At 37.0% G+C, this 22649-nt stretch overlaps 2 protein-coding genes across 6 annotated transcripts in view; one reads left to right on the forward strand and one right to left on the reverse strand.

Annotated features, from left to right (window-relative positions):
* The first annotated feature begins 6631 nt into the window (after positions 1-6631).
* On the forward strand, positions 6632-12970 carry LOC104593942 (Galactosyltransferase family protein). The gene is made up of 8 exons (XM_088888351.1): positions 6632-7105; positions 7401-7465; positions 7572-7765; positions 9903-10160; positions 10292-10379; positions 10884-11009; positions 11453-11562; positions 12633-12970. The coding sequence occupies exons 1-8, from the start codon at positions 6788-6790 to the stop codon at positions 12791-12793; spliced, it is 1320 nt and encodes a 439-aa protein (XP_088744477.1). The 5' UTR covers positions 6632-6787; the 3' UTR covers positions 12794-12970.
* The window catches only part of LOC104593943 (ATP12 protein-like protein), a 51182-nt gene continuing 36250 nt past the window's right edge, over positions 7718-22649 (reverse strand). For 2 of the 5 annotated variants that reach the window (XM_088888352.1, XM_010254048.3), the window contains one exon: positions 12809-13025. In XM_088888352.1, coding sequence (XP_088744478.1) covers positions 13014-13025 — 12 coding nt within the window. In that variant the 3' untranslated portion in view covers positions 12809-13013. Of the gene's footprint in view, positions 7741-12808; positions 13026-14136; positions 14668-20903; positions 20992-22649 lie in introns of those variants that run through there. The other 3 variants (XR_016076412.1, XM_019197164.2, XM_010254049.3) reach the window with 3 other exon arrangements.

The following is a 22649-nucleotide window of genomic DNA, read 5'->3' on the forward strand; positions in this document are numbered from 1 at the left end:
GAGTTGGGGTTTGAATTCTATTGTTATCGAGGGAGATATTCAGTTGTTATACAAGCTTTGTTGGAGAATAAAAGGTCTCCATGGCAGCTGAGGAATCTACTTGCCGATTGCAGAGTTTAGAGATCCAGACTCTCCCAGTGCTCAGTGTGCTTTGTTCCTAGGTCTGAGACTCTGAGGTCTGATAATATGGCAGCTTATTGTATAGCCAGCAAGCATAGATCACCCATTTTGTGTGCAGGGGTGAGAAAGAAAACTGAAAAATCGAACCAACCCAAAAAAGCAATCGAAATCCAACCAAAATTTGGAAAATCAAATCGGTCGGTTTGGTTTTCGTTAACCAAAATAGAAAACCAGTGGTTAACAGAATCAACCAGTATATATATATATATATATATATATATATATATATATATATATATATATATATATATATATATATATATATTTTATATTTTTCTAGTATTTTATTATATATTTATATATTTTTCTATAATAAATATCGTAAATAATAAAAAATCGATAAACCAAACCGGTCAATCAGTTAACCAATCGGCTTCAGTTCATTTTCAAAAATTAGCCCACGGTTCAGTTAGTTAAATCATGAGCACCCCTATTTGTGTGTACAGATGGAATCTGGTTTTGCTCCTTACAGAGTTAACCTCACAGCACTTGCAACCACACATCAGGAATATTTTGGTTACTTGTAAGTTGTTATTTATGGAGAGATATTTTCAGTGCATGGCTGCAACCTGTTGTGAAGTTGATGTAAGGCATGCTCTGTCACGAGAAAATTACAGACCTGGAATATGTGTCCTTTTTCTATGATTATGTTAAAGAGAATTTGTAACCTCAACACTTAATCAAGCATAGCTCTCCAAGTCTTTCTCTAATAATTTGCCAAGGACGGTGGCTCATTTGCAGTCTGTTTGACATTGATGTCGTTGCTTTAGAAAACGGCAACACATCAGCGCCACGTAAAAAAAAAAAACGGTGCTCCAAGAAATGCCTGTTTATTTGGAACTGTTTAAGAAAATTGTGCTTCCAACCCACACATCAGCAATACCGTTTTCTCATCAATGCCAAACATATACCTGGTAAGTTCTTCTCTATTTGAAAAGCCTGAGCTCAAAAGAGTGTAAAATGCTAGGACCACCCTGAGTAATGAGTACCCCTAATGAGGGGCTACTCCCTTTGCATATTCCCATGAACGAAAAAGTAAAGAAAAAAATAATAAATGACACTATCACTCTTAAAATCCATTCTGATTAATTAGGGATGGAAATTTCTACCCTACCTAGTGGCCCCGATAGGGTGGGATTTTTGCTTGAAGGACAGGTTTTGGGGTGAAGATGAGTTTTGAGATTCTACAACTCATACAGTATGGGTAGGGTATGATATTAGGCTAAACCCAATCTACACATTGTTGGAAAGCATACTTTATGTATTAAGTGTTGAATTTAATAATGTTTTAAATTTTATGTGAAGGATAATTGATAGCTTATGTGTTTTTACATATTTTAATCAAATAATTGGAAATTTTCTTGTTTTCTATGTTATTTTACTTATTTATTGCTTGTATATAATAAAAAATAATAAGTAATTAGATGTGGGTTCTAAACCCAATCCACCCCATCCTTGAATGTGGGAAGGGTAAGGTTGGGAAGGGTTTTGTATTTTCATGTGAAGGGAGGGTTTGTATTCTCAAAATCCAACCCACTATGAGTTTTGGGGTGGGTACTGGTTGAAAGGTTTAAGGAGGCAGGTAGGATCTAGAATATACAAAATCCTCCTTGAACCTGCTTCATTGCCATCCCTACATCAATCAACCCAAACCAAGATGACTCTCCACCTAGGGTGTACACGGATCGAATTCAAATTGAATCAGGCAATACCCAAATTCGAATCAATTCGAATTCAATTAATAAATTATTTTAGGTAATTAATAAATATATAAAATAAATATTTTATTTATATAAATATATAAATTATTTATATAATTTAATTATTATATATAAATTATAAAAAATTTAAATATTTTATATATTATGTATAAGAATAAAATAATCGGTTGAATTCTGATATTTATTGAATCAAATCAGATCATATCCAAATACAATTCCGATTAACTATTTAATATGAATAGAATATCCGAATTCAACCGATTAGATAATCGAATTATCTGAATTCTATTCAATTATATCGAATCTCAATTCGAAATTGGATTTTCAAATACGGTTGACACCCCTATCTCCACCACCGCTAGACTCCTCACAATTAGTAATCACTAATCAATATCAATTTTCCCTAATGGATCATTTATGACCTGACCCACTATCTAGATTATTGAACCCAAAAAGAAAGGGTATCTAAATTATCAAAATTGCATAAAAAATCAATATTAATTTCCGATCATTCTTGTGTTCTTATGATTGTGGTTAGGGGTGGATTCGAGCCAAGCCGAGCCGAATAGTACCAGGCTCAAGCTCGACTCGAGACTATTCTATAAGGCTCGAGCTCGAGCTTGAGCTCAGTTCGAGTCAAAAGTTCATAAGCTCGAATTCGGCTCGGCTCGGCTCGTTTTATATTATATAAAAATATTTTATTATATATTTTATAAAAATAAAAAATACATATAAAAAAATTATTTCATATTTAAAAAATTAATAATTATAATATTTTTATTATATATATTATTTTTTATAATTTTATTATATATATTAAATATCAAATATATATATATATATATATATATATATTGAGCCAGCTCGCGAGCCTCATGAGCTGAGTTCTAATAGGCTCGAGCTCAGCTAAAACCAAACTGAGCCGAGCTCGAGCAGCTCATGAAAAGCTCGACTCGTTGCCACCTCTATTTGTGGTTTCTATTATTATTATATCTTTCTATTAGGACAAATTTGTGGTTTTCTATTATATCTTTCTATTTCTTATTGCCATCAAATCTATATAATCATATTTCCATAAAAAACTAGAAATCTAGCAAAATTCCCCTTTCTCCTGTTTTTTTAGGGTATGGGTGATCGTGGGCTGGGCTAGATTTATCACTTATGATAAGAGCCTTAGCCCAGATATATTTAATATATAATAATTTATATTATATCACATATAACATATGTATAAAACATATGTCATGTTATAATCTATGTAAATATAGAATATTATATGTAATATATTAGATGTAAGAAAACTCATTAAGAAATTTTCCTCAATTTTATTTTATTTTTTCTTTTTTGGGCTTTTTAAGTTCACAAGTTCATTTCATTCATCAACTCCCGGTCTCCATAAAATGACAGCTGTGTTCACAAATGGGCCACATGTCTTGGATGCACCTGCAACTGCAAGGGTCAGGGGACCAGAATCTCGCCGGCATAGAAACCCTAATTCCGGCAACGGAACAGATGAAATTCCGGCCTTATGCTTCATGGGAAGGGTGGTTCAAATCTTCGTGCTCAAATGGGGTATAAATATAATAGGAGGCTTTCTACTAAAATGCGCTTATGAACTTTGAAAACCCTACTTATCCTGTCATCTTTAATACTAGTGTATCAACGACAGATCCAGAGTGATGTTCTTGTCAAGTCATCAGAACCACACATCTGGCATCTCAACCATGCCTGTGGGCCCACAGTAGTAGAAAGTAGAAACACCTCATATGAGGGAGGACACTTGCCTCATCGCTGCTTACTAAGCTCTGTATATAAATATAACCCATGGTTTTCAAAACCGGATCAGAAAAACCGGAAATCGGTCAGGCGATCGATTCTATTTTCAAAATTGTTATTTCGTCAAAAACTGTTGATTTGATTAGTAAATCACTGACCCAGGTGATCAAACCGTTAGAACCGTCTAACAGTTTGACCAATTTTTATTTTTTTTTTGTCAGAATGGACCATTCATTCGATTCAAACAATCAGACCATTCGACCCAGAAACCAGACTCTGACCGGTTTATTGTCCAATTCGATTTTAAAAACCTTGATATAACCATGGTTTTGAACGGATTGATTCTCTTCATATATGGCGCGTTTGTTGCGACATGAAAACCACATGATTTAACTGCCACTTCAAACGCTCTCAGCCGTTCTTCAAATGAGAGAGAGAGAGAATAAGGGTCTTGAGTCTTGTCTGAATAATCATTTATTGGAAGTTGTTTCAGTGGGAGTTCTTGCTTGAAGAAAGGTAACATCAAAATTGTGTCCATGTTTATCTATTTTTTTTTTCTCTTTAAACAATATTTGGATCCTTAGCTCGTTTTAGAATTTTAGAGCTTGAACAAGTTAGTATTTATCATCTCTGCATCTCTGCATCTCTGCATCTGAATGAACTGAAACAGGCTTTCTTTTTAAACTTCAGTTTTCAAAGGATTTCATGTCTGTGTTGTTATTATTATTATAATTACGAAGTGGACATGCAAGAAATACTAAAGTTAGCAAAATTAAATGAATCAATCAATCTTTGTGGACTATTTTGATCTAACTGATACTTGTGTCTTTTCCTGATACTGAAATTATAGTAATTATTCAGAGAAGTGGAAAAACAAGACATGTGAGTCAGAGTGAGAATGATAAGCTAAGGGCTACCCCAAAGAATATGTGAAGAGAGTTTTTTTCTTTATGTCATTTAGAGGAATACTCTAGCCCTATTGCCCTAAGGCCCTAAGGGCTACTTCTATATCAAGAGAGTTTTGTTAATACATGGGGTTCAGTGGTTATCCTTATGACCCTGTAAAGCATAAGTAAAAAAGTAACCTCTACCTATTTTCTAGGGTTGATTTGCTTTTGGAAGTAGGCTGCAAGGCTATAATTCAAGGAAAATGATACTGATAAGGCTCTGCATTTAAATCTTGGTTTGATGGACTCAAACAAGTTCTTCTGTCATCTCTGAAATGTAATCTTGCCTTAATGATACAATAAAAAATGGTTTGCTGAGCAACCCAAATGAGCATAGATGATCTTAAACCAAAAGCAGAGCTATAGGATCCAAATTTTGTTAGGGAAAGGAATTAATAAAGTATCCCTTTTGGTTATGATAGTTTAAAGTTTAAACCCTACTTTTAGTTAGAAGGAAAAAAAAAAAAGTGATATTTTCCTGAATAACCCCCCAATAAGCCTAAACGATCTTAACTCAAAAATAGAAGAAATCAATTAAGGTATCTTTTTTTGGGGGTGATTCTGATAGTTTTGACCCCACCTTTTAATTAGAAGGAAAATTGTGATGTTTTCCTGAATAACCCTAATTTGGGGTTCTGATAGTTTAATCTATACTTTTAATTAGAGGGAAACTAAAACAGTGATTTTTTTTCCTGAATAATCCTCACCAACCTACAAGATCATAAGCCCAAAATAGAGCCGGTAGATCCAAAATTTGCTCGGTGTCATTGTGGTTATGGCCCAACATGTGTGACCTAGAAATTATTGGGGCTCTTTGAATTAACCCATGGCACAATTCCAGGAACAAGGTGTAAATGAATTTGGATTAACTGAACACAATAGCTGTACAATGGGCTGTAGAAACAATGATAATGCCCCACGTCAGTAATAAAATATATGGACCCACGATGAGAAACTAAATAGTTGTGGGTCGAAACGTATTTTATTATTGGTGTGGGGAATTATCATTGGTTCCACAGCCTGCTAAACAGCCATTGTGTTCAGCTAATCCATACACAGTGTGAATAAGGTGACAATTTCTCTCCTCAATCACCAACTGGTCCAGCCTTTCTGGGTTTGTTCTAGCATTCACGTAAAGCCCGGGCTGCATTTACCATAAATCTTAGGGTAAATTACATATAGCCACCCTGTACCTAGTGGATGGTAACACTTACCTCCCCAAACTTTTGTTTTGCAACAAGGACCCCTGAGCTTCTAGATTCCAGCACTTTGCCCCCTAACCCATTAATGGGATTGATGGTGAAGGTAAAATTATTAAATTGCCCATATCAGCAACAAATATCAAAATGATGAAAATAACCATTCTAAAGCACAACTTGATATTATTCCCAAGTATTCTCAAGATGAACTTTATTGAAAGAATGTTGAGAGGCAACATGTAAGAATTAGGGTTAAAAAAAAACAGAATCAAAAGAGTAGTTTAGGGTTTTAAAAACATCTCAATCAAATATTTCAATAATTCATGTTAACTGATAGAATGATAACTATACGGGCAAAATGTTAGAACCCAAAAGTTGAAACAAAGTTCGGGGAGCTAAGTTTCATTGTCCCCTAAATACAGGGTGGCTGTCTGTAATTTAACCTAAATCTTGTGCTGCATTTTAACAGTCTTACCAAACAAATTCACAAATTCAACCAAACGAGTCTTGACCTTCGGGTCAAGAGATTTCCGACCCGACTAACCCGGCCCATTATTAATACCTATATGTTCTCCATACTCCAGAGTCCATATCTTTTTTCTTGAATACAGTAATTGCATGACAAGTCCTACTCTCACATGATATGTTCCACTGCACGTTTTGAGGTAACGATTTTGATGGCTATAAGGCCTTGAAAGCTAAACTTAACCACATTTTTCCTTTTTCTTCTCTGCCTTGTGTAAAAGACACATCTCTAAAGAATAATAGCTATATCCAGTTCTAAGCTATATTTGTTCTCTCTTATTTCCATCCACATTTTCATATACATTTTAAGAATGAAAAGTAAATATAAAATAAATGTACATACAAATAACTCTATGATGTTATAAATATGGACCCCTTAAGACTTGTGAACTCATCTTAGTTCAACTTTAACTCTTCTCTTGATTCTTATTCTTTCTTCATGAAAACCCTCATGAAGCTAGTTTGTGATAGGCCGCTGCAGCTGGAAAAGAAGCCGGCAGCCGGTGTCCGGCAATCGGTAGCAACAGTTTGGCCGTGGCAGCAGTTCGACGACGGGCCGAAGAAAATGCGGGTCAAGCCAATTCCTGGAAAGGCCATCTTTGTTCTCTGCATTGTGAGCTTTGTTGCAGGGTCACTCTTCACTAGCCGGACATGGGGCCGCAGCAGGTCAGAAAACAGAGAAAGGGTTCCAATGATCGTTGCAAATCATGTACAGAAACTCAGTACAGCCATGACACAAGATTGTGATAAAAAACCAGTAAGTCCATACTTTGTATTACCCATTCACCCTAGTCAATCTGTCTCGGGTTCAATCGAAATAACTATAAACATGACTCGTGGAATTCTACATTAAGAGTAACAATAAACCAGCTGAAGTGGCCGAACTGAATCACTGCTTAATGGGTGAAGCTGAAGTTTGGTTGGTTACTTCAGCCATTTCAGTGGTTGTTATCAAACAGACACTTGATCTTAGCACCACAGAAATAGTAAAATGCTTTGAGAGCTGGGTCTCAAAATCTCAACTTTTGTTTTCTGTAACATTTATCTACCAGAAATTGGTTGAAGGAAATTCTGGGGATATTATGGGAGAAGTCACAAGGACCCATCAAGCCATTCAGTGAGTACTTTAGACCATTTACTTCATGATTTGCAGTCTCTAATATTAATCTGACATCTGGTTTATATGATTCACGTTTTCTCTTTCAAATTAATCAAAAACACAGATCACTTGATAAAACAATTTCAACGTTGGAGATGGAACTAGCTGTGGCTCGTACCAGCCACATGAGTGGCCTGGGTTCACATGAAGGAGCAACCGGTCGCAGTTTACAGAAGGCATTTGTTGTGATTGGGATCAATACTGGCTTCAGCAGCAGGAAACGGAGAGACTCCCTTCGAGAAACATGGATGCCAAAAGGTCAGTTCATTCTCTTATGATCTTACTTCATTTACTCAGAATAAATTTGTTAATTAATCTTTTCCAAACTAAATATAACTTGGAATAACTAACCAATGCAACCTATTTCTCCAAAAGGAAAAGAAAGTAATTATATCAGTTTGACATCCAATATTAGTATCTGTTTTCACTAAAGGCCTCTGAAAATGACTTATTGCAATGATGAAGTTGAGCTGATTATTAATATACCCTCTTATATTTTATTCAAGGTTCAGAGTATCGACATGTATCGGTCCGTATCAGCCAATACATATCATTTTGGGAGCTCTCCAATATGCCCCTACAGAGGGTGTATTGGGGTTCTGACTGGTTCAGGGAATAGAGGAGCTTTAAACCAACCCCCCTGAACTGGTTTTGAAAAAAAATTAAAAAAAAAAGTACCAATATAGCCCGACACGCCCCTACCAGCGTATCGATATTTTGAACCTTGATTTTATTAGTTTATTATTTTATCCATTAAGATTGTATTTAATTGCAGTGCAATTTTATTTATATCAGTACAAATGCATGGGAGTGCAAATGAAAAGAATGCAAATTCTCGTTTGATTTTGTTTTGGGGTTTTACTTTACTTTTGCTTCATGTCTTAATTTACTTCATTTGTATTGCAATCAAACAAGATAAGCTTAAATTTAAAACAAAAATAAGTCAAAATTTATATTCAAATCATTTGCACTGTCATAATTTTGCATCACTATAAATTCATTTGGAAGGAGTACAAATACAAATATGTAAAGTGCAAAACCTTATAGTTTATATTATTTTGTATGTATTTTCACTGTGCATATTTGTATTTGTATTTGTACTCCTTCCAAACTGAACCTAAAAGAAAAAATATAAGTCATTCAATTTAGCCTCTTCAGTCGTTGCCAAATGCCCCCAACTTCATGGATTCTTGAGGGCACTTGAATGTAACATCCCTCCTATTAATAAATGAGTAACTGATTAAAAAAAAATGAATATAATTATTCATATTCCTTTTTCTCTTTGCCTAAGGCGGTGTCCATGTGTTTGTTTTCAATACAAATCTGAACCAGATACAAATTTTGCACCTATTTGAGTTTTGCATCCATTTGTTTATGACAATGATTGCACTCCTTGTTAATACAAAATTTGTACATTTTTATATTCGAGTAATCTGCCTAAGATGGGGAACTTGGTCCACATTCTGAAGTCAGTGACCCTTTTTTCTTGTAAAGTTCAATCCGAGGAGCCCATTTGTTTATTGGCCTAGAAAACTAGAAGACACCTCTTAGCTTAGCTATTATAATGAATCCCCTTGTTTACATCTTTCTAGCCATCAATAGTTTCTTGTTGGACTCATCTGCCTAAGATGGGGAACATTCATGGCCCACATTCTGAAGTTTATAACCCTTTTTTTCTGGTAAAGTTCAATACCAAAAGCCTATTTGTTTAATAGGCTCCAAGACTAAGGACACAAGATTGCATCCATAGATAATAGACTGAAATACTCAGAAGAAAGCCCAGTCCCCTTCTGAGTTGTTGAAAGAAGTCTGACATGCAAATTAGGTCCATTAACTACCCTGCCCATTCCATGAATCCATCTTTCTGTTGTTGATCAGCTTCATACTTAGGCCTCGTTCATTTTGCAGATTCTAGTAGGGGGGAAAGTCGGTCATGGGATTGTGATTCCCATTGGTCGAGTATCCCATGTTCTCTTTGACTTTGAGGACTTAGGTGGGACTCACAGTAAATATGTTTTTCCCAGGTATCACTTAACCGGGGAAGTGTTACCTTTCTCCCACTTGGGAAAGTTAATTCTCCCGAGCGGAGAGTAAATGCTCAAAATACAATATGCCAAAATTATCCATTAAAACAATATAATCCAAAAGACATGAATTTGGGCCCAAGAGTAAAAATGACAAAAGATAGAAAAATTAACCACTTACCCGGGAAAGTGGGTGAAACAAAAGAACATAGGAAAGTTGAGAAGTCTCGTTTACCTGAGTAAATTTAACAAAAAAAGAACAGGTAAGTCGGGTAAAAGGCCTCTTGGTAAACAAACAATGCCTTAAGGCACAACCAATCCAAAACTGGGCCCACACACACCAATCAATGACTCTCCATGCATGTATGCAGGAGCCGAACTTAAGAAGCTGGAGAAGGAGAAGGGAATGGTTATTCGGTTTGTAATTGGGCACAGTGCGACACCAGGAGGTGTACTTGACAAAGCAATTGATGCTGAGGATGCTGAATACAAAGACTTCCTTCGACTGAAGCATGTAGAGGGCTACCATGAGCTCTCCACGAAGACCAGGTTGTATTTCTCCACTGCTGTCTCCATCTGGGATGCTGATTTCTACGTCAAGGTAGATGATGACATTCATGTCAATTTGGGTAAGCTCTCTTCGTTCTCCTTTCCTTTCCTCCAGCATATATTCATTCATTCAACATGAAATCTTTTGGAAGGACTGAAATGCAACATTTTGTGGATAAGGCCATGGTTATGATTCTGGTGAGTTTTGTAGGAATGCTTGCAAGCAGACTAGCGCAATACAGATCCAAACCAAGAATATATATTGGGTGCATGAAGTCTGGACCGGTTCTTTCCCAAAAGTGAGTCAATACAAACAACCCATTTAGTTTTAAAAACTGACCTAGAAACAGAACCATTTTGGTCACCCTTTCCTGGATCAAACAATCCAACTGCCAAAACCGGACCCATAGCCATGACCGATTCCCAGGTCAACGTCTGATTCGTTCCGGTTTTCAAAACCATGCTAAATATTGAGAATTAGGACATGTGACCACTTTTGAAGGATAATACCCTTCCTAGAGCTGGCTCAATTCCTGAAAGTTGAAACTTAAGGCTATATTTGGTTTGAAGGAAAAAATAGGGAAAGGAAAGGAAAGATATGAAAACCTATGCAAGGTTTGTAAAGGCTTCCCTAACTTTCTTTTCCTTTCCCTACTTTTTTCCTTCAAACCAAACACAACCTAAGTGCATCACCCTTTTGAATGTGCATATTGATACTTTGAAGCTATCCCAAGCCAACCCACTTAGTGTTTGGTAATCTCATTGACATTGGCACCTGTTCTGAACTAAATAATAATGTGCAGGGGAGTGAAATATCACGAGCCAGAATTTTGGAAGTTTGGAGAAGAGGGGAACAAGTACTTCAGGCATGCCACGGGCCAAATCTATGCCATTTCCAAGGATCTTGCTGCTTATGTATCTATCAATGCGTAAGTTCCCCCCTGTAAACCTATCTTAAATCTTAGGAGATCACATCTCCGCCCCACAGCACATCCCTGTCATGTATTGGGAACATCTCCCAATGATGGCATCATCGGGACTGGTACTATCATCGAGAGATGTTCCAAATACACAGCGGGGATGTGCTGTAGGGCATTGTGGGGCAGAGATGTGAACTCAAATCTTAGTGCCCATTAGGGATTATGGTGGCTTTACCAGATGGGCCCATTCCAGACAGCCTACAAACCATGTTTGGTGAAAATCCCATAAAGCCCAACATAAGAAAGCCAAAAGTAAGAGGCTTTCTGCTGAAGCTTCTTTTAGTGGTTTCTCCAAAGCAGCTCAGTGAAAGCAGTTCAACCAAAGTTTCAACCCTCCCAAACGGATCCTTAGCTGTATATCTTTCTCACCTTCCTCTGATACTTTTTTGCAGACCCATTTTGCATAGATATGCCAACGAAGATGTTTCTCTGGGGTCATGGTTAATCGGCCTAGAAGTCGAACATATTGATGACCGTTCGATGTGTTGTGGGACCCCTCCAGGTATGGACAGTTCTAACAGTGTTTAAATTGAATTCCAAGCATGCTTTTTCTAATTGTCCATGGGAGCCTAGAAGCAACAAAGACACAAAGAAAGTTTATGCACTCACACATAAGAACCATCCTTGGGCACAGAAACAGAGTAAACATGTATGTAGTTATGTACTATGGGAAGTTTTCACTGTTCACCAATATGAGTTTTGATTTTTTTTTTCTTCCAAAAAATGCCACATCAGAAATTATTGAATATATGCTTTCTTAAAACAAAGCGAAAATGTTGAGTTTTCTACTAATACGTACAGTGCAAATACATACCAAAATAATACAAAATACAAGATTTTGTACTCCACATTTTTATTTGTACTTCCAAACTGAGGCTAAGGCACCATTTGAAAGGAATACAAATACAAATATGTAGAGTGCAAAACTTTGTGTTTTGTATTATTTTATATCTATTTGTACAGTACATATTTGTATTTGTACTCCTTCCAAATGGAGCTTAAGGCTCTATTTGGGAAGAGTGCAAATACAAATATGTTCAGTGCAAAACCTTGTATAGGGTATTTCTAAACCTTGTATATGTACTGCACATATTTGTATGTTGCACATTCTCCAAACTGAGCCAAAAGAAAAAAGTTTTCAATTTGATTTTAAATAAAAATAAACTTATTTCTAAAACTGGCAAAAGAGACACACACATCAACTAATATCCATTCAATCAGAATTTCTATCAGAAAATTGCACGCTTTCTGAAACATAAATATCAAAGCATGAGAGGAAATCATGCTAATCGCATTTCTAGTTTCAGTTTTAGAGAAAAGAAAATACAAAACCAAGAAAATGATTTTGTTTTAAGAAGATGATATTCCTAAGCCATTTGTAGGACCTAGTTTTCTCGAAATCACAATAAAAAAAAAAGAACAATTCATATGACAATATCCACTTAGCTTAGCATGTACTAAGAATAAGCACAAGAACATAGTACATAAAAGCATTTATATTTCTTCCTCTAAAGAAATGATCAATTAATTGAAGTTCTGTTTTACTTTTGCCTTTTAAATCACCTCCTGTAGACTGTGAATGGAAGACACAGGCAGGAAATGTATGTGTAGCATCCTTCGACTGGTCATGCAGTGGAGTATGCAAGTCTGTGGAGCGGATGAAAGATGTACACAATACATGTGGGGAAGGAGAGAGGGCCGTTTGGAATGTCGATATTTTCACAAAGAATTAGAGAGAGAGAGAGAGAGAGAGGCAAGTTTGCATGCTTTTATGTGTTTTAAAAGTACTGATCAAAATAAGGTTAGAGTTTATTTCTTCCATCCTTCTGCTTATTGCTTATAAAAGACTGTTGGAGGTTGAGCCACTAGCTTTTTTCTTAGTGAGCCAAACAAGGCTTTGGATTACAAAACTGTTGTTCCTCAAGATTTTGTCTTTTTCTTTTTTTGTCCTTGTCATGAACAGTGCTGCAAAGGAGAAAAGAACAAAGTAAAATGTTATACAAAAACCGAAACCAATGAAAAGATTTACGAGTAACGAGGACAAGGCAGAAGTATAAATTAAATTTTAACGAGTTAACCAAATAATGACCTCGTTCTGACCACTGTACATATAGAATTGTGGTTTGATTTGATTAGAAAACTAACTGGGTTGGAAATGGAATCAAAACTAACTGGTTTGAGAGATAAGATTTTTAACAAGTGAACCATTAATAACTTTATTATATTTAAATTAAAATTTTGTTTTTAACGATTTTTTCTTCACAAGGGGCAATGAGATATTTTAAAGATAATGGTTTTAATTTAGAATTGGATAACTAACAATTCCGAGGGGAAATGTTTAAGATAGGAGGAGACCCACAATCCGCATGACATTTTGTGTTCAGGCATCGCTGGCTACCTGTGAACAACATAAAACTATGGTTGCATTTGGATAAGATTCAAGATTTGTGCTTATTAAGTCTAAAAGCACAAAACCGACCATTTAACTAATATTTTATTGTTCTTTAATGTTAAAAATAAGTAACTAACTAGAAAGAATAAACTAGGATAAGGATTACCTAGTTAAGGAAAGACTAGGAAATCAGAGACTAACTCGGTTCAGTTCGGTTCGGTTTCGGTTTTTACATAAAAACCAAAACCAACTGAATTATCGGTTTATCCCTCTTCACAACCCGAAACCGACCGGTGGTGAAAAAAAAACGACCAAATTGGGTTGGGTCGGGCCGGTTTGGTCAGTTTGGCATTGTTTGTGAACAGCTCTACGTACCATCCCTTCAAAATGCAGGATGTACATTGATAGTTCTGTTTAAACTTGTTTTGATGGTAACCTTGAAGTCATTACAAGATTGTTAACCCCTTACCTTTTCACTTATACCACATGCAACAAACGTCCCTTCCTGTTTATAAGAAGAAAATACTTGAGAGAAGATAGAGGAGCCAGGCCACTCTACCTGAATCAAGAAGTATGGTAATACAAGGTCTTCAATGGAACCAGGCCACTAAAAAAGACCCATGCAATGCACAGAATAGTGTCCAAAGATCCCTATGCTCCACGAGGGAGTGGTTAGATTCAGTCAAGGTTAAAAGTATCAATATGATATATCCAATAGTGTTTCATATCAATTTTCAAGGCCACTGGCAGTCTATCTTTGTAGTTGTGTTATCTTAATGTTTTTAAATGATAAAAGACATCATATGGCAAAATGACAAATTGCCAGATCAAAATGATATCAAATCCTCTCTCTCTCTCTCTCGTAGGAGAGGAGTTTCCCTCAAAGAAAAACCCTAAGGTGAGCAGCATCTCACCACACTCCTTGTATAGCTACAGTAATTGCTAGATCATTTCCTCACATAAACTTGGCAGCTTCCTCGTATGATTTCTAAGCTCCCAAGAACCTTCTTGCTTGTTTCTAATCCATTCCACAAAAAATCACCTTCCAAGACTAGGTTGTGATAATTATGATTCGTTGCCATCTTTAGGCCTTAGAGTGCCTCCAACAATTCTGCTCATATGGAGGCCCTTATGACAATAGGCCTTCAGAGGCTAAAGATGTGTTCATTACCATCTCTCAACACCCCCAGTACAGAATTTCCAGGGTTGTTAAGGCTGCAAACATCAAAATTCAATTTAACTTGACCAGTCAATAGGTGGGACCCACATCATGGAAAGAAAGATCATCAATGAAGAGAAGTTGGCAACCACCTGCCACCCTCTACAAATATCAATAATAAACGCCAAAAAATATCCAATGGCTTCACCTGAGTGAGCAACCTTTATAGAGATGTATTTTTAATAATAGTCTCCTTTGAAAGGCTTTTATTCTTCTATTCTTTGAGTAATAAAAATCCTATTTTCCTTTCTGAAATTGTTTACTCTGATGTATGAGGGTCAATGGTCATACCATCTGCTTTCTATAGGAGGACTTTTTTTTTATACTTCTTAATACACATGGCTTCACTAGATGTGTTTTCATGATGAGGTATCCAAATTAATTTATCAATTTCATATGATGATGCTCACAAAAATCGATATTTGGATCAAAACATTCGAATCAAACAATGCTAAGGAATATATTGATAAGAGAATTGATGCATATTTATCAAATTATGGGCATTATACATCACAGCTCCTATGTTACAGCCATTAGAAGAATAGGGTTGCTAAGAGAAAGAATCATCACATTCTTGAAGTAGCCCACAATATCATATAATCCTCATGTTCTCATTTGTTTTTGGGGTAATATTGTGCTTCTTACTACTATTTATTAGATTAATAGGATTTCTTCTTATGTTCTTGAATATAAAACCCCCCATTAGTCTCTTGTATCCAATGGTGATCTATTTTCTATTCTGTCAAGTGTTTGGGTGCATTTGTTATGTCTATATCATGGTCCCCATTAAATCAAAGTTTGACCATAAGTCCAGGAAATGTGTTTTTCTTGGTTATCATTGCTTTGATCCTATCAGTGGTATCTTGTCCACCACCAGTCACTATTAAGATGATAGATTCCGGTACTCTTCCATCTTATACAACTCATTTAGCTGATCTCCCATTGCCCTCAAGAAAGGTAAATATCATTCTTCCAATGCCCATTGCATCCCCAAGTACATTTCCTATAACCTTTTGTCTCCTACATACAAGTCCTTTCTTGTTTCTATTTTTAACGAGTCTATACCAGAAATGTATTGAAAGCACCATGTATGTCTAAATGGAGGTATGCCATAAGAACTGAGATGGATGCATTGCAGAAAAACTAGATAAGGAATATTGTTAACCTACCTGATGGGAAGGAGCCAACTAGATGCAAATATATACTATAAAATACAAATCATATGGATTTATAGAGGTACAAAACCAAACTTGTAGCCAAGGGCAACTGCAGACATAGAGGGTGGATCATTTAGAGAACTTTGCTCCTATGGCTAAGATGAATTCAATGTGAGTGCTTTTCTCCCTTGAAACTTCCTATTCATGGCTACTTTACCAACTTGATGTGAACCCATCCAAGTCCAAAGCTCTGAATTCGTCCATGCTAAAGATAGGTCTTCCTATCTCATCTTCCTCAAAAATTTTGTCTTGGGGCCTTTAGTAGAAGATATTATTCGCCACTTTCTTTAGAGAAAGAAATTGCCTAATGACTAAATCACATTTCTTTCTTTCCTTTAATACATGTGTATTCTTTTCTTTTCTATTTCTTTCCTTCTTTTCACTTTGCTCTCTCCTTTCTTGGGGAGTTCACAGCTGTCATCACATCTATGCTTTTTCCACTTCTAATCAATGTTTTAAAAGGCATGGGAGGTGTACGCATGTAGGTGCAACTCCAAACAAAGGCACCCTCAAAACACCCTAAGGCATATGTCAAAGGTATTGATGCCTCTAAGGCGTGCGGATGTGGCGTACACCTCATTCACCTTTTGCATGAGGCGTGCTAGAGGCGTACTCCTCATGCATGCCTCATACAAAAAAAGGCAAAGAAAAAAGAAAAAAAAAAGGAAAGAAAGAAAAGGAAAGGAAATAAAATGAAAGAAAAGGGAAGGAATGAGAAGAAAAAAGAGAAAAGAAAGAAAAGAAAAGGGAAGGGATGGAAAGAGGAAGGAAAGAAATTTTGGGTTAGGGGCAGATGGCTCACTTGCCCCAACTTTGACAAGCCCCCCCTCCTCAACTAGTGTTGTGTATCTTCATTCTATGGAGATTCTGCAATGTTCTCAAGAAAGATTGGGAAGTAGCAGGTGGTTAGTGGAGATTCTGTAGTAAGGAAGCAGAAGGAGCAGTCCAAGTAGCAGGAATGCAGATTACAGGTCAAGCAGCAAAGGACTGTAGAATAGTCTGCAATGCTCTCAAGAATGATTGGGAGAAAAAGTCGACAGCCCCACCAAAAGACTGGAAGAGAATTGCTGAAGTGTTGTTAAAGAAGCTAAAGCTGAGCTGCACTATCATTTTAACCCCCTTTGACAAGCATAAGGAAGGCTCTTCTTGAGTCAGCAGGAGAGGAGATTGAACTCCATGCTGTGTGCTATCAACTGGATTTAGATTCAATGACTGTTTAAAAATGGACCCCGCATTCCAACTCCAGGGACTTGCATGCGAGAGACAATAATCATTCAGATCTTGGGTCTACCTTTTCGTCTTTGGACTTCAGAAGTATTTGATTCTATAGCTTCTCTGTGTAAGGCAAGAATGGATGGTTTTTTTTCCGTTAAAGATCTCCACTCAGCTGCAGTTTATCTGACTAATGTGAACCTGGAAGATATCCCCCATTCAATAAAGGTGCTGGTTGACAGAGCATTCTACTCAGCCTGGTTGGTAACAGCCACTGAAGTTGACTTGTGGAGAGACGGGAGTAGGAAGGAAGATGAGAAGGTAGAAGGAAAATTGTTATGTGGAAATTTGGGATTGACTCATTCAAATTTTGTCGAGGATTTCATTAATGTGACAAGCCTTGGGGAGAAGGAATTAAAAGGGAAGACACAAGCTACCAAATGGGAAGAATGAATAGGAGAAAAGGAAAAGGAGGCGTGTCACAGGTCCTATGCTCAGGTGCTGACAGATGCCTGTAGGCAAATGTTGGGTCAGCAATTTTCACCAAAGAAGTAACCAAACAGTCAAGGAGGTTAAATAGAGCTAAAAAGGGATTAAACTATCATGGAAGTCAGCTGGTTAGGGTGGAGGGCCACGTGGGCATGAGTAGAAAGGATGCTTGTTTAAATAAACTTTTGTTCTGTACTATGGTCAAAAACTGGTAGCCTGAACCACACCACACCCACATATGCGTTCTGCAAGGTGTTGGGTGTCGTGTGGTTCAGGCCACACCCTGTATTTTGATTCCAGGTATCTCATATACACAATGTGAGGTAATCTATGCCATCAATCAAGAGTGATATTTTTTGACGTTTTAAATTAATAATACAAATTGATTTAACATGTGATCAATTATTAACCATGACTAAACTCATTTATCAAAACAAAATTATTAACCATGACTAATACGAATTAATAAAAATTAGAATATGAATTGAAAAAACTAATATTGATTAAAAATTAAAGGTGATGGACCAACCCCTTTTAGGTTTGAGAATATGTGGCTACTTCAGCCAGGGATCACTGAGAAAATCAGAGAATGGTGGGAGCACTACAATCCTTCGGTAATTTGGGAGGGTATGAGATTCCACAAGAAATTGCAATATCTAAAATCTCAGATAAAAGAGTGGAACCTCTTGGAGTTTAGGAGATTGGAGGAAAGAAAGCAAAGTTTGATGGAGCGGATTGAGGATTTGAATACGAAAGAACATAGGGGATCTTTTGGAGAGGCTGACAAGGAGACTAGATGGAATCTGAGAAGGCAACTGGAGGACCTTTTGCATAAAGAGGAAATAAGTTGGAAACAAAAATTGATATGCAAATGGTTAAAAGAGGGAGACAAGAATACTAAATTCTTCCACTCTGTGGCAAATGGTAGGAGAAGAAAGAATTTTATTTCAAAATTGGAAGTTGAGGGTGCAGTTTTATCCGACCCGGTAGTGATATCCCAGGCCTTTGTAAATCACTTCAAATCCATCTTCAAAAGGCCTTTAAATGGAAGGGTTTGGATAGATGGACTAAAATGGCCGAATTTGGAAGAAGAGAGAAGGGAGTGGTTAGAGAGGAGTTTTGAATTGGAACAAGTAAAGGAAACAGTTTTCTCAATGGACAAATCAAAAGCTCCAAGCCCTAATGGCTTCACAATGGCTTTCTACCAAGACTATTGGGAAATTTTGATATAGGATCTGATGTCAATTTTTTATGAGTTTCATAGAAGGGGGGTAATTAAACCTGGGGTTGAATTCCACATTTATTACTTTGGTCCCAAAGAAGAAAGAGGCTTCACACCCAAGGGATTTTAGGCCAATCAGCTTGGTAAACAGTTTGTATAAAATAATTGCAAAAGTTCTACCTCTTAGGATTAAGAGAGTTCTCCCTTCTATTATTGCACCCAACCAATGTGCGTTTATGTAAAGACAGATCACTGATCAAATCCTAATTGCAAGTGAGAGTTTGGAGAGCTTTAGGAAATCAAAGAAGGGAGTGGTTTGCAAACTAGATCTAGAGAAGGCCTATGACCTAGTGGATTGGTCCTTTTTGCTAGAGGTGTTGAGATGTTTTGGGTTCGGGAACAAATGGTGCAAATGGATTTGAAGTTGTGTTAGAAGCTGCCATTATTCAATTTTGGTTAATGGAACTGTGGTTGACTTCTTCCCTGCCTTGAGAGGGATAAGACAAGGTGACCCCCCCTTTTTGGTTCACCCTGGTTGCAGATGTCCTAGAGAGACTAATTCAAAGAGCTAATTCAAGGAACTCATTGAGAGGCTGCAGAGTAGGAAGGCAGAAAGTTCCACTCACCCACTTGCAATTTGCAGATGATACTATCCTTTTTTGCGAAGGTGGGGACATAAATTGGATTAGAAGTTTAAAATTAGCAATACAACTCTTTGAGCAAATGTCTATCTTCAAACACTCGGTCATTCCTCTCCTTCCACAAGCACCAAATAAAGCCAAGGGCAGCAAATTCCAAAACACCTTACCTCTTCCACTAATGGCTCGAACATGCCAAGATGAAAACAAAGGAGCCTACATCAGGAGGGGTTACCCAAATCATTCCAAACAACTGCAGAGCATGAGATCACAGGCTGTAGGAAAAGCTACAAGAGACTGGGAGGTGCTCACTAGATTCCTCATCTGAACCACAGAGGTAGAAACAATTAACAAGGACCATACCTTTCTTCCTCAGCACATCAGCGGTAGGATTCTTTCCTTTTTAGAGCAACCCAAGCAAAGAAAATGGTCTTGGAGGGAGCTTTTGATTTCCAGATCCAAACCCAAGGGGGAGAGACAGCTTGGTCTTCGGCTAAGATATGAAGCAAAGAGTTAACAGTGAAGATACCAGATTTGTTGTGAGACCACCAAAGCTTATCTTCCTCTGAAGGATGGGGCTTGATCCTTTCCAGAGACAGCAGCAGGGAGCACAAAGTGTTCAAATCCCAATCATTCACATTTCTTCTCAACAAGGAATCCAAATAGTCTGACTTGACCTCACCTCCAAGCAAACACAAACTCTTGCATTTCTGTCTGTGCCTTGGGCCAGAGCAAAAATGGAGGGAAAGTCAACACGCATAAAGTTCACTGAACCTTTTTTGGGTAATTTACATCCAAGTACTTTCACACCAGTTGAAGAAGCCAATTCTGCAAATAGATAGAGGAATGCTATGACAATAGATGATAGAATACAGGGCTGGATTAAGGGGTGTCTTTTGAGATACAGAAGATGAGATATTAGCACTGTACTCGGGTCCTGTAGAGCAAGGAGACCCACTGACAGCAGAATTACTGGCTCTGCCTCAAGGGCTGAAATTTGCAAAGCAGTTTGGTTTTCAGTTGCAAGAAGTGGAAGGGGACTCTCAGCTGGTTATTTCCTGGACAAAATTTCACAGCCAAAACCCTTGGGTTTACAGGCACAGGATCAGGGAAATTGAAAGCCTAATAAGGTATTAAATGTTACTTTTTAATGGGTGAGAAGAATTGCAAATGGCATGGCAGATGCTTTAGCTAAACAGGGGGAAAATAGGCAGCAATTATTTTGAGCTAAATTGTCAGGCTGGGTATAAGGACTGCAGTTCTAGTTGTATTTGATTATCTCTATGGTTGTGGGTAACTTACCCCCAGACTTGTAACCTCAAGTTTGACATATTGCTTACTAAAATTTATCTTTACTGATAAAAAATTAAAAAAAAAAAAAAAAAAAACATAGATGATAGATACACTGAAAATTATGGATGTGAAACCTATCTACAGAGGTAACTGTAATATACCAGGCATTACATGTTATCCATATGGGGTGCTTTCAGCTGGAGAGATTCCTTCCCTAAATCTGTCCTACGAGTTTTGAAGGCCTGGCAGCTAGATGGAGCCACTGGACTTAATGAGAAGAGCACAATGATATGGATAATAACACAGTTATTTCTGCTGTATACAGTCTCAAAGCAATGAGAACATTTCCAAAGGCAGAGCAAATTTGATTGATGTGGTTGTAAACAGATTCAAAGGCACCTCGCGTTCATGGTTATCTACTCATAGTTTGTTTCAATATAAGTTTTTATATCGATACTTTATTTCAATAGGGCTCTGTTTTGTAAGGGGAAGGGTGGTTCATTGGTTAATCTTTTTTTGGTTTGTACAGGTCTTTGGTGTACAAAGGGTCTTTTGTATCCTTTGTTCAGTTCAATTCAATACAATACAATACTTGTTAAAAAAATAATAAGTTATCAATAAAAATTAGGGAAAAAAAAAGCAAACATAGAGAAAGAAAAGCGACCACTATATTCAATTAAAAATAATGCCAAATATAATCGATATTTAACCAAGAACGAAGACATAATTGCACTTGAAAATTATCATTGTATCTATGATACCCATATACCTGTACAAGAGTGCCAATATCATGTCAGATACTTCAAATTCTAGTGCAAATTCTGTTGGAAAGGGATGACGAGGATTATTCCTTGTGGAATCCGAGTCAGAATCTTTCCTATTTTTTTTAGTTATTTATTTCTTATTTAGGCTGTGATTATTTTCCTTTTTTAGGCTGTGATTTAGTTTCCTTTTTTCTTTAGGGTAAATTAGTGGGTTAGTTTCCTATAATAGCTCCTAGATTGATTCTTAGAAGTTGTATATATTTGTACAGATCTTCTCAATGAAATTAGAACAGAAATCTTCAACCATTTGTTTCTCTTTTCATGGTATCAGAGCCTGCGACGATGTCTGGAACGAGCCATTCTTCATCAACAGTGGACTCGACAGCAGTAGATTCAACCATGAATGCATCGAGATCCCTTGGAACCTCCTTCACCACCTCTGACATAAGCCATTCTCTGCAGATTACCCAACACAAATTAAATGGGTCCAATTTTCGTGAATGGTTTCAATCCGTTTTGTTAGTGATTCGAGGAAAAGGAAAAGTGGGTTATCTTACTGGTGAAATCCCTCCTCCAGCGAGCAGTGATGCGAGTTACAAGACATGGGAAGCTGAAAATTACATTGTCATGGTGTGGTTAATCAATTCCATGGAGCCGCAAATAGGACGCACGTATCTGTTTTACAAGAATGTTCACGAAATATGGAAGGCTATTCAGGAGATGTACTCAGATCTTGGAAACACGTCTCAGTGTTTTGAAATTCGTTCTCTCCTGCGGAACATAAGGCAAGGATCAATGTCAGTAACAGAGTACTACAATAGGCTGATTGATCTATGGCAAGAAATGGATTTGTTTTATACAATTCCATGGAAGTGTACTGATGATGGAATACTGTACAATCAAGTCCTTGAGAAAGATCGAGTATTTGATTTTCTTCAAGGACTCAATAAAGATCGAGTATTTGTCCAAACTTATTTCTCAATAAAGATCCTTCTACTTTCCATTGTGAGTCATGTGTTCTTGCGAAACAGTCCAAAAAAAATTATCCTATTCACAACTACAAACCTTCCAAACCGTTCCACCTTGTTCACAGTGATATTTGGGGAGCATCACGGGTTGTGGATTTAACAAGAGATGGTTCAT

The sequence above is a fragment of the Nelumbo nucifera genome, chromosome 5 (assembly GCF_055504915.1).
Source record: "Nelumbo nucifera cultivar China Antique chromosome 5, China Antique-T2T, whole genome shotgun sequence".
Taxonomy (NCBI): Eukaryota; Viridiplantae; Streptophyta; class Magnoliopsida; order Proteales; family Nelumbonaceae; genus Nelumbo; species Nelumbo nucifera.